This window comes from Cyprinus carpio, chromosome A10 (assembly GCF_018340385.1).
Source record: "Cyprinus carpio isolate SPL01 chromosome A10, ASM1834038v1, whole genome shotgun sequence".
NCBI lineage: Eukaryota > Metazoa > Chordata > Actinopteri > Cypriniformes > Cyprinidae > Cyprinus > Cyprinus carpio.
Genome location: NC_056581.1, coordinates 18,069,949 through 18,086,763, shown reverse-complemented (window position 1 = coordinate 18,086,763; position 16,815 = coordinate 18,069,949). Strand labels below are relative to the sequence as shown.

At 35.7% G+C, this 16,815-nt stretch overlaps 1 protein-coding gene across 1 annotated transcript in view; it reads left to right on the top strand.

The window, feature by feature from the left end:
* LOC109100437 (tetratricopeptide repeat protein 28-like) overlaps nt 1-16,815 on the top strand; it is a 259,672-nt gene that overhangs the window by 226,597 nt on the left and 16,260 nt on the right. The window contains exons 10-13 of the mRNA XM_042765599.1: nt 2,650-2,759; nt 7,906-8,035; nt 9,224-9,442; nt 11,796-11,973. Coding sequence (XP_042621533.1) covers nt 2,650-2,759; nt 7,906-8,035; nt 9,224-9,442; nt 11,796-11,973 — 637 coding nt within the window. The remainder of the gene's footprint in view (nt 1-2,649; nt 2,760-7,905; nt 8,036-9,223; nt 9,443-11,795; nt 11,974-16,815) is intronic.

Sequence of the window (16,815 nt, the reverse complement as noted above, 5' to 3'; positions counted from 1 at the left end):
AATATATATATATATATATACATTTTATTTGATCTGTTTATGATGGGTTTTTTTTTTTTTTTTTTGCAAATTTCTTATTTAAGATTTTTATTTATTTCTAATTTTAGATTTCTGTGTACTTAACTGATGTGTTTCAATCTACTTTTTTAGTATGTGAAACATTATATGATATGCAACAATCATCTCAGATATAAAAAGTTATTTCACATTTTTAATCTAGTTTAGTGTCAGTCAAATGCAGTTTTTGGCAGTCCAATAAAATAAGCCAAGAAAGAGATCGCAGCTGATATGGCCCTCCATTTATCAGACTGTGGTATACAGTATTTCACATGAATTACATTTTTACAAAAACATACTTTTCCTACTGTTGCTGCAGTATTTAGTATGTATTCTGTGCACAGTATGCAAATCCTCTGCGTGATTACATTTATATACGATAATATGCAACCAGAGCACATTGAGTGCAACAGCATATCCCACAATGCAATAGACTACTTCCTGTAGAAATAATAAAAGCACTGTTTTCAAAGATCAGGGTCGTATTTGTGTAAAATAACAGTTTACCAATTAGAGACATGACTTCAGATGTATACATGTATAATTCAGACCAATGTACTGAAGTGCAGTCCCAGAAGAAGGGTGCGTTTTACCGTACGTTTCTTTTGTTTTGAGTTTGAAGTTCACTGAGACGGAGGAATCAGCGTGGGATTGAAACGCTGATTAAAGTCTGTGTTGAATGAGAAAAATCATTTGTGAGGCTTTTCTTCAGATCAGTGCCTGATGAGACCTAAATACCAGCACGTCCCGACAGCCATGTCAGAGATTGATGATGAAAAACATAAAAACAGAGAGAATGAAGAGAAGGAGGAAGAAAAGACAAGGGAATGTTTCGGAGCCTGTTATTTTAGGATGATTAATTTCAGAGAGCTGCAAATATGAGTTTAAATACTAGACACACTAGAGCTGTTTTCAACCGATTTCAACCACTTCTGGCTTCAAGTGCTGAGAGTTTTGATTATGCTTTTATTAAAAGTATAGTTCAGCCCAAAAAAATTCATGTTGTTCCAAACCCATATGGTTTTCTTTCTTCCAGGGAAAAGAGTAGAAAAAAAGTATGAATTAAAAGAATATAATATAATCCCATTTAAACAATTGTTCTTTTTAATGTATTTGTGGAAACCGTGATTCATTTTTCAGGATCCTTTACTGAATAGAAAGCTCAAAAGAACAGCATTTTTTTGAAATAGAATTTTTTTTGTAACATTATAAATGTCTTTACTGTCACTTTTGAACAATTTAATGCGTCCTTGGTGAATAAAATGATTAATTTCTTACAAAAAAAAAAAATGTCCAACTGACCCCAAACTTTTGAACAGGTGTTTATTTATTTTTTTTTTTTTTTAAAAAGAGAGAGAGAGAGAGAGAAAATAAGTGAATTTGATGTTTATTCTCTGAAAATCTCAAATGTCGTTTATGTTCACATTTATTAAAGATTATTTTATAACCAAACACAGTATGTTTGATTTATCAACTACTTTAATGGCATTTTTCTGATGCTTTTTGTCAAATCAATGATTGAGGTTAATTTTGAGTTTTACTAATAATACTTTTAATTTGAATTTTATATTGATATTTTTGTTAAATAATATTATATTGTTAATGAATTTTTAATTTTTTTATAAATTTTTTGATAATATTTTTTGTAGTTTAAGTTGTAAAATTCCTAAGAAATAAATAAATAAATAAATAAATAATAAGTAAATTAAAGCTAGCTGAATATATAAAAGCTTCAAAATAATAATAAATAATAATAATAATAAATACTATAATACTATAAATACTATAATAGTATATAAATAATACTAAAATAACACGCTAGTGCACACTGGGGAAAAGAAAAAGTGAAATAATTTTTACTCAGAAATTGCAAGTAAATTTCACAAATAAATTTGACAAATGTGACCCTGGACCACAAAACCAGTTATAAGGGTCAATTTTTCTAAATAAATAATCTTTCCATTGATGTATGGTTTGTTATGATGGGACAATATTTGGCTGAGATACAACTATTTGAAAATCTGGAATCTGAGGGTGCAAAAAAATCTAAATATTGAGAAAATCGCCTTTAAATTTGTCCAAATGAATTATTTGAAGTGCATTTTGCTATTCATATTGTTAGTTTTGGTTTATTTTTTGTTGTTTATTTTAGGAATTTTTTAATGTATCGTGATGTTTAATTATTTTACTAATGATTTTTGGCATAAAAGAAAAATCTATAATTTTGACCCATACAGTGTATTGTTGGCTATTGTTACAAATATACCCCAGAGACTTAAGACTGCTTTTGTGCTGCAGGGTGATATATTACAAATTACAGTGCATAATGATTTAGTATTTTGGTCTTTGTCTGAAAGGATGTTACATTTTATATGCAAATATCTAAGAAGTTAATTTTGTCAACTATATTTGAGGCCATTTTTGCCTCAAAGTGAACAAACATAGACTAAAAGCCATAAACCTCAGATTCTGATGTATTAAAACATGTGCAGTGAATGAATAAACTCATTTTCATGTGAAGTATTCATTGAGAACTCTTCCAAGAAAAGCATTTACCTGTAAATCTGTGTTTGTGTGTGTTTTGTGTCTCAGGTCTGCGTCTAGCGGAGCAGCTGGGCCGTCGGGAGGACGAGGCCAAGATCCGACACCGTCTGGGGCTCTCGCTGTGGGCCAGCGGCAATCTGGAGGAATCCCAGCACCAGGTACCGTCCACTCACACACACACACACACACAGCCAATTTCCTGCAGTCTCCACACAGATGCACAGGATGCTCATGAACGCTTTTCTTGACAGAACTCCACTGTCTCTGCTTCTAATGATGTGCCTGTAGGCAGACGCGCGTGTGTGTGTATATGTGTGTGTTTCGGATGTTTGCGGACTTGTCATCTCTGTGGGCCTCTTCACTTGTGACTTCATCATTCTGTGAGGCAAACAAAGAAGCCGAATCTGATGTTCAGGAAGTCAAGCTGCACAAACACACACCCTCTGCATTTAGGCCCTAATTGATTCAGGCCTGTCAGCCCAAACGAGATCCTCGTCATCAGCAAACACTCCAGCTCAGGGTTTGTTTGAGCGCTCCGCACCGCTGAGGATTTGGATGTAGCTTTGAGAAGGGATATTATAGTTAACTAAATCTACAGCTTAAAGCAAAAACTTTAATGAAATAAACTTTAACTGAAATAAAATATTTAAAAATATATATATATTATTATATTATATTTTTAGTATTTTATTGTAATATTTAAAATTCCATTAATAAAATTATTTTTATAAATGTAAGTAGTATTAATAATATTAATTTCAATTTTATTAATTGTATTTCAAGTAGTTAATTAATGTTTAATTTTATTTAGTTTAAATTGATTCACTGTAATAACTGATTTTTTATTATATTGTATTTTATTATAATATTTAAAGTAGTATTAATAAAATTAAGTTTATTAATTTAAGTAGTATTAATAATATTAATTTTAATTTTATTAATACTATTTTATTTCAACTAGTTAAGAAATTAATATTTCTCATTTTAGTTTAAATCGATGTACTAAAATGACTGATATTTTTATTTTATTTTGCATTATTTTGTATTATCATATTTAAAATAGTATTAATAAATGATTTGTTTTAATTTAATTAGTATTACTAAAATTAATTTCAGTTTTAATAATGCTATTTTTTCAACTAGTTACCGGTGAATCTTTCTCATTTTAGTTTAGTTGAAATCAATGTACTAAAATAACTAAAACTTAAATAAAAATGTTTAAAAAAATTATATAGACATATTAAAAAACAACAACAACAAACCCTATGACAAACACACAACAAAATTAAATAAAAGTATAACAGAAAGAGAAGATATAAAAATAAATTTCTAAATATTAATAAAAACTCTAATATGAGTATCTAGTATCACTGAACCGATTCAGTGTGTGACTTCTGTGCAGCCAGCAGCACCAAAATGAACTGTTAAGATAATGATTGCTTCTCAAACAGTCTCGTCTTAAAAGCACGATTGATTGAGTCAGAAATAGACATGCTGAAGCTTTGTTTGGAAAGCACCACAATGTTTACACTCCACTTGAACCGCGTTTTTACGGTCGAGTGATTCATGAATCATTGCTAAATGGTTCAACTGAATCGTTAGAAAAACAGAAATTTACCTGAAAGCATCAGAAATACCCTAGAGATTTTAGTTTAAATGTCTTTTGGAATATTGTATATTAAAAATAGCCATCTAGCATTTAATAATATTCTAGGGATGCATGATATATATCAGCTGGTTTTTATGTACACTATTGTTTAAAACCACTTGGGTCAGTAAGACTTTTTAAAAAATAATAATACTTATATCTTATATTCAGCAAAGATGCATTAAATTGATTAAAAGTGACATTAAATGCATTTATAATGTTTCAAAAGATTTCTATTTCAAATAAATGTATATATACATCAAAGAATCCTTAAAATGTATCACACTTTCCACAAAAATATGAAGTAGCACAACTGTTTGATAATAATAAATGTTTCTTGAGCAGCAAATCAGAATGATATCTGAAGTATCATGTGACACTGAAGACTGGAGTAATGATGCTGAAAATTCAGCTTGACATCACAGGAATAAATTATAATTTAAAACGTACTCAAATTGAAAACAGTTATTTTAAATTGTAATAATATTTTACAATATTACTGTATTTATTGTATTTTTGATCGGATAAATGCAGTCGTGGTGAGCATAAAAGACTTATTTTAAAAACATTAAAAAATCTTACTGACCCCAAACTTTTGAATGGTAGTATATATCGATCAGTGTTGGATGTTTATTTGTTCTAGTTTGTTTTAAAATTGTAATTATCTAGTACTAAATTAAAAGGACAGTGGTAGATTATTGCAAAGATTTAACTCTTTAGAAAGACCATAAATCTGTATTTAATGCCTCACAGGTGAGTGTTGCTACATGTGAAACTAATCTAAAGTGTTTTTTAATGGAAAATATATTAGAAAAAAATAAACGTTCTCATAAAGGTAAAAAAAAAAAAGGTTTTCTGTTTGCAAATATTGAGCAGTAATAAAAAGTGTATTTCTGATCTGAATTAGACATCACTGGTTGTTTTCCTGAAATATTTTAGGATTGCTTTGTGGACTAAACTTTTCAATCAATAACATAAAACCAGCCTGAGGTGTACTGAACCTCTGAGATTATTTTTTGAGCTCAGATTTTATTTGATTTCTTTGATGATTTCTGGAGGTCGTCGTCTCAGGTGGTGACAGTGATTGTAGTCGTCTCTGTAATCGTCTGCTCGGATCACATTTCATCATGGCCGTCTGGGGAGGAAGGCTCTAGATTGTTCTTCTCCCTCTGTAAATTACAGAGCGAGTCTCACGTCTCGGGTCTCCGGCACGGAGAAGGATGTTGATCACATATGTGCTGAACGTCTACAGGGAGACAGAAGATTAGAGGATAATGTGTTTAGATCATCGTACAGCCAGACTGGTCAATTAGGCAGCTGTGCCATTGGGAAGGGACGTGCTATAGTTCAGTCTGAAAGAGTGAGAAACCGTCAGAATCGAGTCTCACGGGCCTGTAGCAGCAGCTGTCAATCAAACAAACACTCCACGCACTACATGATCATATCAGAGACGTTCAGAAGGGCACTGCTTTTGTTAAGACGTCCAGATGCTTGTGCACTACACAACACAATCTCACAAGGAAACGTCACTTTTGCCACATTTTTTCCCTTGACTCACCGAAAAACAGTTTTAGATGCATTCTCTTCTCAGTAACTGCCTTTTCTGAAAAAAATAAAAAATAAGAGTGGTGTTTGCCAGTGCAGATCTCACCACCACAATGCTAGGGTGTTTGCTAGGTGGTGTGTTGTCTCTAGATATGGCTCAGGTCAGTGTTGCTGTTGTTGGCCATTTGTTAATTAACCCTCGGGCCATCCAAGATGTAGATGAGTTTGTTTCTTCATGGGAACAGATTTGGAGAAATGTAGCATTGCATCACTTGCTCACCAATGGATAGTTTTGGGTGAATGTGTGATTTTATAATTTGATGTTAAATGTTTGACTGGAGTGGTGTGGATTACTTGTGGATTATTGTGATGTTTTTATCAGCTGTTTGGGCTCTCAATCTGACGGCACCCATTCACTGCAGAGGATTGATGCAATGCATTTCTCCAAATCTGTTCTGATGAAGAAACAAACTCACCTACATCTTCTATGATGTGAGGGTGAGTACATTGTCAGCAAATGTTCATTTTTGGTTGAACTATTCCTTTAATCTTCATATGACACACTGTAGCTTTAAGTATGTACACACTCTTGTAAATGTGTCGGTCGGGCATTTGTATCTGTTTCAGGCTGTAGAGTGGAGAAAATCAAGAAACTCGAGTCAGCTGATAATACGGTGTGTGTGTGTGTGTGTGTGTTTTGTGAGTGTAGTAATAGTAGCTTTTCATGGCCTTCCTCCCTGGTGACTCAGTTTGGTGTGTGTGATGTATAGATGGTTCTGGAGCACTGCAGATTGCAGATGGGAGTGTGTGTGTTTTATGTGTGTGTGTGTGCTGATGCATTCCGCTCTTAATTGATTGCAGGCAGGCCGTGCTGTATGCTGATGAAGGGCTCTCTGCAGCCGAACCCCTGAGAAACACTGCATTCCACACCACAAACACACACACACACACACACACACACACACACACACACACACACACACACACACCTCCAAAACACATAAATACTCAGACATGCAATATCAGGCAGCACTGGGGGCGCTAAACTACAAGCTACTCCTTATTTGAAGCAGGACGGCTTGACAACTACAGTCCATGTGTTGTTTAAATATTCTTTAAACAACACATGCACTCTTCAATGTATTTGATTTTTAAATCAAATATTCCATTTATTGAATCATTTATTTGATTAGTGAATCATTTATTTGATCGCTGAATCATACCTTTTATCAGTGAATCATTTATTGGATCTGTGAATTCTGATAAGTCAACAATTTATTTGATCAGTGAATTGTTTATTTGAAAAGTGAATCACTCTAAATTATATGTGAATCAGTATTTACTGTACATGAACCATGCTAGTGAATCAACTGAGTAAAATGAATCAATCATCCCAAAACTACTTAAGAGAAAAGTGCATTTGATTATTGCATGTGCAACACAAAGTGATGAAAAATACAGCATTTTGTAGCTCATTACTATTTGCATCTAGAAAAGCTACATTGAAAGCATGTCTGTTACACTACTGAAAAACTTAGTTAAGGTAGTAGGATCGCTACTTTTGATTGTTCTCAAGATGTATGTCAATGCTACACGCTGGTTTTCTCTCTGACAGTCTGTCAGACATGCGGTGGCAGCATCACAGACAGACGTACACTGATGCTGTCTTTCCCTCCGCCGCTGTGAACGAGAGGATATCATTAGCCTGAAATACCACGTCACTCACACCACACACAAACTCGCACTTTTGATTGCTAAACGAGAACCAGACCGTCCGGCGTAAATGGTGCACGTTCACGTGCTTAGATTGGTTTTATGTTGCTCAGAGGCTCGTGTGACAAATAAGCGTTTTATCTCAACTTGCTATGATTTGATTAAAGGCAACAAGAAAATAAGCTTAGAAAGAAACAGAAGTGTTTTAGGTGTGGAGGTCTGCTGCCCTCGGCTGTCCGCATCTGAGCACTGCATCCACACTCACTGCTCTCATTAGGCGTCATGTTTCTCCGTAGCGTGATAACACACATGCCAGTGTTTCTGTGTCAGGGCAGGTCAGAGCTTTTATTATTAACACATGTGTGAGTAACGCACAAAATCTTGTTTTTGCCTCACAGCTGTACCGTGCGTCGGCTCTGTTCGAGACCATTCGTCATGAAGCGCAGCACAGCACCGACTACAAGCTCTCCCTGTTCGACCTGCAGACCTCCTCGTACCAGGCTCTCCAGAGGGTCCTTGTCAGCCTCGGTAAATAAATATAAATATTCTCCTTCTATCTCATTCTACTTATATCATACATTATCCATTCAGAGCATAAAACTTCTTATCTGTGTGTGTAAGGATTAATGTGCAGTCCTTAATGCTCAATAAACCCTCTATCACTCTGCAGGGGTTTGTTTTGCGATAATGACCAGCTGAATGGATGTTAAACTGCTTGTTATGTGGCTAGACTGCAAAATGTGACTTCTTAATGAGTTTTTAATTAGTCTTTTTGGACTTGTTTACTAGTTTGTGTAGTGTACTACTAGTGTATTTTGTTTTTACTGCACTGGCTGATTTTTTCACTTGTTTTTAACTTGTAGAAATGTGAAAAATATATTATGCAACGTTGCTTCTGAATCAAGTTGATGTTTTTCAAGGATTTTTAGATTAAAATACTCATTAAAATAGGAGTTTTTGCAGTCTACTTGCAAATAAATCAATAAATGGACATGCACTACCATTTGAAAGTTTGTGGTCGGTGAGATATTTTAATGTTTTGTCTCTTATGCTCACCAAGGCTGTATTTATTTGATCAAAGATATAAAAAAAAAATTGTGAAATATTTTTATAATTTAAATGAGCTGTTTTGGATTTGAATGCATTTTAAAATATAATTTATTTCTGTGATCAAAGCTGAATTTTCAGCTTCATTACTCCAGTCTTCAGTGTCACACGATCCTTCAGAAATCATTCTTACATTGAAAACTGCTTCTTATTTCACTGAAAACTGATAGAAAAATAGAAATAGAAAAATTCAAAAGAACAGCATTTATTTGAAATATAAATCCTTTATAACCTTATTATATGTCTTCAATGTCACGTTTGATCATTTTAAAAAAGTATTAATTTCTTACTGAAAAAGACTAAACCTTTGAATGTAATGTATTAATCTGAGATTTTCCTTGCATATATGGCTGTCAAAATCCAAAAAGCATCATAAAAACACAATAAAAGTAGTTAGTATACTATGTTCGTTTTCTGATGATGGCTTTATGTGAGGATCCATTATGCCATTATGATGACCTGTGGTAGAAAACATGAAATCAAAATTCTGTGGCCTGCAGTTCATTTCATATGCATGAAACGGTCAAAATCTCTGGAAATGAAGTTAGACATACTTGGATGTATTCATGTGTTTATGAAGACCAGCGCTGACCTCTGACCTCTGCTCAGGTCACCATGATGAAGCTCTGGCCGTGGCGGAGCGCGGACGCACTCGGGCCTTTGCTGACCTGCTGGTGGAGAGACAGACGGGCCAGCAGGACTCTGACCCCTACACGCCTGTGACCGTGGAGCACATCCTGGACACTGTGAATGGGCAGCGGGCCCTGGTGCTCTACTTCTCTCTGGCCGCAGGATACCTGTACAGCTGGCTCCTGGCCCCCGGCTCCGGTAAGACACTCGGGTTCAAACCTCACAAACGTTGATTAATGAACTCCCAACAGGCCTTTGCACAATACCATGTAAGGTTCTGCATACCTTTATACAGTCTTAAAGACGTATCACACATGAGGATGAAGGGCCCTATGAGGTCTGATTTCTTTCTCACAGTTAAATTTTTTTCCGTTTTAATTTTTGGATTCTGTTTTGGTTGTTGTTGTTGTATTTAATTTTTTGTTAAATTTCAGTAATCGAAAAACATTTCTGTAAATGGAAATCATGAACACTTAAAAATTTAACAACAATTTATCAAAAGTTTAACACAATTATATTTTTAGGGCCCTTGGAAACCTTTTTTTTATTTATTTATTATTTTTTTTTTTTTCTGTTTAAAATTTTCTGGATTCTCTTTTTTTTCACTTAATTTTTAAATTCCATTCTTTAACTGAATTCCATGATTCTGTCTGTGTTTTCCTTGGAAATCCTAACACAGGTCAAAGACTTAGAGTGCAGTAGTGTGTGGTGTGTGGTTAGTGTGTGTAGAGGCGGTGATGTGGGTGTGTGTGGGGAGACGGAGGTGTCAGACAGACACAGCACACATCTGAACAGTTCATCAGAGCCCGATCCGGAGACACGCTGAGACGCTGTCTGTCTGTCTGAACACAGACCAACACAACACACATTTACACTAACAGATCAATAAGACTGAGGCCATCACACACACTGTTATGTGAAACTGATGCCTTTCTCATATTGTAAAACCCCTTTTTCTGTTAGATTTTAAGCATTTCATTTGACAAAATGCATCTTGAAGTGTTAAGTATTGCATTACACCATCTTAAGCTAAACTAGATGAGTATGATTTTTTTTTTATTTTTTTTTTTTATTTGGTTTGTTTTAGGTGACTTCATTTATGTATTTTTTTTTTTATAATTAGCATATTTGTTAATATAGCAAGGACAGCTTAGAAACACAGGACAACAAAATTTAAAAGTTCTGCATATTTATATATTTAATATTTTTAAACTATCTACAGTATTTATGCAGAATATTATTTTCAGTTCATTTTAATTTAATTTTATATTGTATTTTAGTTAAATTTTGTTCACCTTATGTTTCTGACTTGTTTTTTTTTGTTTTTTAGTTTATTTTTGTTTATTTTTTGTATTTTAGTTAAATTTTGTTCAAATTATTTTTTTGAATTTTCAGTTTCAGGAAAATAGCGTGCAGTGACACACACACATGCACGTGCTCAGTTGATCGGTGTGTTTGTCTCTGTCGTATTCCTCACACCTCCTGTTCCCCGTGGCTTCATTGTGCCGCCTGCTGTTTGGTGAAGCTGGTAAAAAGCTGTGAATTAACGCAAAGCGGCAGTACCACCTGCCTCCATAATCCCACCCTCACAACCACACACACACACACACACACACACACATGTAACAAAAACTGAATATACCTAATATAATCAAATGAATGAAATATATGTTTTTATGTACTGGTCATGTATTTTTTCTTTAAGGTTTATGTATATAACATTTATGGACATATCCATTTGATTATATTACATTTTATATTTTATATACAGTATATATATATTTTTTTCTCATAAAAGTGTATATTATATTGACATTTTATTGATTTTTTAGCATTTTAAATATATAACAATATAGCAAAAATGGTGTGTGTGTGTGTGTGTGTGTAGTATATTTTTTTTTTATTTTATTATATATATATATATATATATATATATATATATATATATATATGTTTTATGCAACGCTCTTTTCGTTTCTTTTAGATTTTTTTCATAAACATATCTGACTTGTATCTGTAAGTTTTGAGAATACTTTGAAATAATAATTTTTGTATTAGTTTTAGTATACTAAAGTACAACGACTACACTTATCTGCGTCTTTCTGGACTTGAAAATCATTTAATTATTCAAACAACAAACAGACAAGAGTGCTTTTGCTCATTTACAAGATTTTAGCCTCTCGCAGGAGACTGCTGACCTTGATCCTGACTCTTGTGTGGCTCTATATGTATTCTATCTTCATTATTACACAAAGCATGCACTTTATGTCTGAAGCACTGATGTTCTGTTCGGTCTGAACTCTTCTTGATGATTGTCTTAAATCTGACCTTCATCTCCCAAGTTTGATCATTTTAAGATTACACTACTAAGATTATCCATTACCATGGTGAAATCACTGTAATTTGTAACCTCTTATGGCTTACTGCTTTTATAAACATCACCAGCAGCAATAACATTTGCCAATAATACTAATCAACATAATCAAAGTGTATATAATTTCAGAGATTGTCTCTGTCCAGATCAACACGAGCTTTGCTGTCTGTCTCACAGGTATCCTGAAGTTTCATGAGGTGTATCTGGGTGAGGGCGCGTCGGATGGCGGCACGTCAGACTTCCAGGAGGGCGGTGGAGGCTCTGTGCCCGCGGGTGGCAGCTGTGGAGGCTCGTCTCTGGAGCAGCACATCGCTAACGCGCGGGAAGCTCTGGGAGTGGACTCATACTACAGCAGGTGAATGTCTGAATCACACATCCTTAGTACACCATGACCATGCACACACTGCAGCTAAATTCTATTGTCAGTTCACTTTTTATATTCCACTTTATGTTCCACTCATTTATTTCTAAATGATTACTATGAATTGTATTAAATATATTTAAATAACATCTGACTGTTATTTATGGTTTAAAAGGAGTTTCTCAACTGATGTAATCTAGGGCATTTCTAGGTGGTTGCTGGGTTGTACTGGATGTTTGTTAGTGCGTTACTAGGTTGTTGCTAAGGTGTTCTGGGCTGTGCTAGGTTGTTGTTATGGTGTACTGGATGTTAGGGTGCTGTTAGGTGGTTGCTAATGTGTACTAGATGTTTGTTGTGGCATTGTTAAGTGGTGGCTAAGGTGTTCTAGGCTTTGCTAGGGCGTTGCTATGGTGTACTAGGTGTTTGTTAGGGTGTCACTAGATGGCTGTATTTTGATTTTTTAAGGCATTGCTGAGTGGTTGCAAAGGTTTCTGGATGTTTGATAGGGTGTAATGATGTTAGAGTGTTGCTACATGGCTTCTACGGTGTTCTTAATGCTTGTTAAGATGTTGCTAGGTGTTTTCAGGGGTGTACTGGATGTTAGAGCATTGCTAGGTGGTTGCAATGGTATTCTTAATGCTTGTTAGGGTATTGACTGGGTGTTGCAATGTGGTTCCAAGGGTTGCTAGGTGGTTGCTATGGTGTTCTTACTGTTTGCTAGGGAGTTGCTAGGTGATTTCAAGAGTTTACTGGATTGCTAGGTGGTTTATGGTGTTCTTATTGCTAGGTGGTAGGTGCTATGGGTAGAGTTCTTACTGTTTGTTCTTACTGTTTGCTAGGGAGTTGCTAGGTGATTTCAAGAGTTTACTGGACGTTAGAGCATTGCTAGGTGGTTGCTATGGTGTTCTTACTGTTTGCTATGGAGTTGCTATGTCATTTTAAGAGTTTACTGGACGTTAGCGCATTGCTAGGTGGTTGCTATGGTGTTCTTTAGCGCTGTTAGGTTTGCTATGGTGTTCTTACTGTTTTGCTGTGTTGCTAGGTGATTTCAAGGTGATTGCTAAGATGGTGTACTAGGGTGTTGACGTTAGCGCATTGCTAGGTGGTTGCTATGGTGTTCTTACTGTTTGCTAGGGTGTTGCTAGGTGATTTCAAGAGTTTACTGGACGTTAGAGCATTGCTAGGTGGTTGCTATGGTGTTCTTACTGTTTGCTATGGAGTTGCTATGTAATTTTAAGAGTTTACTGGACGTTAGCACATTGCTAGGTGGTTGCTAGGTGGTTGCTATTTGGTGTTCATCTATGGTGTGCTATGGAGTTGCTATGTAATTTTAAGAGTTTAGTGGACGTTAGCACATTGCTAGGTGGTTGTTGTGTTGTTATTGTTTTTTGGTGAGTTGGTTGGTGAGTTTATTTAGTTTGTTTGATGTTAGTTAGTTGATTGGTGGGTTGCTATGGTGTTTTTACTGTTTGCTAGGGTGTTGCTAGGTGATTTCAAGAGTGTACTGGAAGTTAGAGCATTGCTAGGTGGTTGCTATGGTGTTCTTACTGTTTGCTATGGAGTTGCTAGGTGATTTCAAGAGTGTACTGGACGTTAGCGCATTGCTAGGTGGTTGCTATGGTGTTCTTACTGTTTGCTAGGGTGTTGCTACTGTTTGTGGAGTTGCTTGTCAAGAGTTTACTGGACGTTAGCGCATTGCTAGGTGTTCTTTGCTATGGTGTTTCTTACTGTTTGCTAGGGTGTTGCTATGGTGATTTCTAAGAGTTTTCATTTTAAGAGTTTACTGGACGTTAGCGCATTGCTAGGTGGTTGCTATGGTGTTTTACTGTTTGCTAGGGTGTTGCTAGGTGATTTCAAGAGTGTACTGGAAGTTAGAGCATTGCTAGGTGGTTGCTATGGTGTTCTTACTGTTTGCTAGGGTGTTGCTAGGTGATTTCAAAAGTGTACTCATGTTAGAGCATTGCTAGGTGGTTGCTATGGTGTTCTTACTGTTTTAGGTGATTTTAAGCATTGCTAGGTGTACTATGGATGTTTTAGAGTTGCATTGATAGGTGGTTGCTAGGTGGTTGCTATGGTGTTTGCTAGGTGTTTGCTATGGTGTTCTTACTGTTTGCTAGGGAGTTGCTAGGTGATTTTAAGAGTGTACTGGATGTTAGAGCATTGATAGGTGGTTGCTATGGTGTTGTTTTTTTTTGTGGTTTCTAGGGCGTTGCTAGGTGGTTGCTCATTATGCAAAAATATTAAAAATAGTATTGTATTTGCTATGATAGATATTATGATATGATGTGTTAAGATAATTTGTGTAATGTTTAAACTTTGTAAATATATGTTTGCAAAACATTGAACAAAATTGTTACTCCCTTTGATCTTCATAGTTTGGTGAAATAAAGGTAAATTAACTAAGTAATGTCTTGTTAAATCTCTCTATTTTTGTTTGTTTTGTGGTTTTATAAATATGGATGGCTATGTTGAAAGGCAAGATTTAAGAATATGCTTTTCCCAATAAAATATTAGAGTAAAAGTGATGCAGAATGCAGCTGTGCTCATGTTAGTCTGAATGTCTGCAACCTCCTAAATATACCCTGATGGATGCGGTCATGTTTGTTAGCAGCGTTGAGCGCAGCGGGGTGGAGTGTGCATGTGTGCGCATATATGCCCCGCAGGAAGCACATCTCAGCGCTCACCGATGCTGTCAAACGCCGCAGCAGGGCTGGAGGCCACACCGCACTGATCTCTGGCTCTGTGGACCTGACCGGGTGGCAGCTGAGGAGTTATTCACCTCTCGGATGGAGGTTTCAGTGCTGCAGCGTTGAGTTCACTCTGACATGTAATTAGGTGAAGACGCTGGCAGGTTTGGAGGAGCAGAATGCAGAGAGAAGGATGGCAGAACGTCAGAAGCTCTTGGTGTGAATTAAGCAGTAGCCTGAAACAAAGGCCATTATTGTACGCGCGTAGAAAGCCGCGAGTCTCTCATGCCGGTGCCAGCGCATTAGTCACTAAAGGTGTGATGGCTTCTCCCAGAGAGCACTGTGCTCATCCCTGCCCATTAAAGGATAATTTAGCGCTTGACTGAGGGACTGCGAGCAATCTTTTCCACTTGGTTGGGTGCAATATGCCACCTTTGAAGACCCCATTCATTGTGCAGAAAGAAAGAGGCACGAACAGGAATTGTGATACCCGCGACCGGCTGCAATATGAACGATTATGGCTCGTTTAGCGAGACCTCTTGCACCCTTCTGTGTGTGTGTTGACTGGAGTGCCACTCGTAAGATTCATCAGCATAACTCTGTGATTAATGCACAGTTTCAGCAGGACTGTTCATGTGGCAGCTCACCGCCGTGAAGGGTGGTTGCCAGGATGTTGCTGTATAGTTGCTAGGTGCAAATGAACCCAAGTATAATATTGTGGTCTCTAGATATGGATTGGATATGTTATCCCTTTTAAACCTCTGAGCAGAAAATTAATTATGAGATAAGGTTTAATACAACAAAGTATGTCATGTTGGAAGATATATAGAATCAAAATAGGAGCTATTAAGTCACAGTGTGATATAAGAAAAAATATTAAGTCATAATGTGAGATGTGAAGTTAGTAGCAAAATGTATTTAATATTATGAGATATATAGTCATGTGTTGAGATAAAGCCATATTGTGAGATATATAGTAATATTATGCAATATCGAGTCATATTTTGAGATATGAAGTCATGAGAGTCATGTGAGATTTGTGATATATATAGTAGTAATATGAGATACTGTATATAGCCACATTTTGATGTATAGTCATAATGTGAGGTATCTAGTGATATTTTGAGATATGAGATCATATTATGAGATATATAGTTATATTATGAGATATGTGAAGTCACTGTAAAATATATAGTAATATTATGAGATATATAAAGTCACTTTAAGAAATAATTCATAATGTGACATATAAAGTCATGTTGAGAGATACAGTAATATTATGTGATATACTGTATAGTAATGAGATATATTAAGTCCTTATTTAAGAAAGGAACTTGGAAGCATGTGGAAATAATATTTCAAGATATATAAAGTCATTTCGAGATATATGAAGTCATAATGTAAGGTATATAGTAACATTATGAGATACATGAAGTCATAATGTAAGGTATATAGTAACATTATGAGATATATTATACCAGCAGGTGATAAAATGTATAGGTCATAAGCCCTATCATCCTCTCTTCAACAAGACACATGATTTGAGGAATCATTCTTGTCGGTATCATAAGTGGTATAGGAAGACTTGGTTAAGGGTTTGATCAAATCACTAACCCTCAGTATGAGTGGTAGTAACAGTGATAGATGACCTAGTAAACACCAATAATTAGGGAATTTCACACCACAGTGTCAAGTGCTTTCCCATGTCCATTTTGAGGTTGTTTGCTTGTCATAAAAAGGGGGGTCTGAGTTATGGGTCATAAACCAATTCGGCCTAATTTGCAGAAATAAACTGCTGTGATGATTTCTAATTAGCATATTATAGACTAATGCATTCTTATTGCTGCTTGTCTCAGCAGAAAATGCTTTCAAACGCATCCGCTGCAGACAGCATGTTAAATTTTAGTTGGCTGGTAAACAGCTTCTGCCTGCACTCACAGTGTTACTCCAGAGGCGTAATCAAACTCAGACCCAGTGTTAACAACCTTAGTTAACCTGCCTGATCAGGTTTCAGAGCATCCCCGTATATCTCCGCCTGCCACATGTGGCCCACGGCACTGTCTCTACATCTGAGCCATCTTCATTTCCAAAGCACGCTTCCCAAACAGATCCGCCCGCGGCCGCATCCGCACCCACAGCAGCTCAGGTG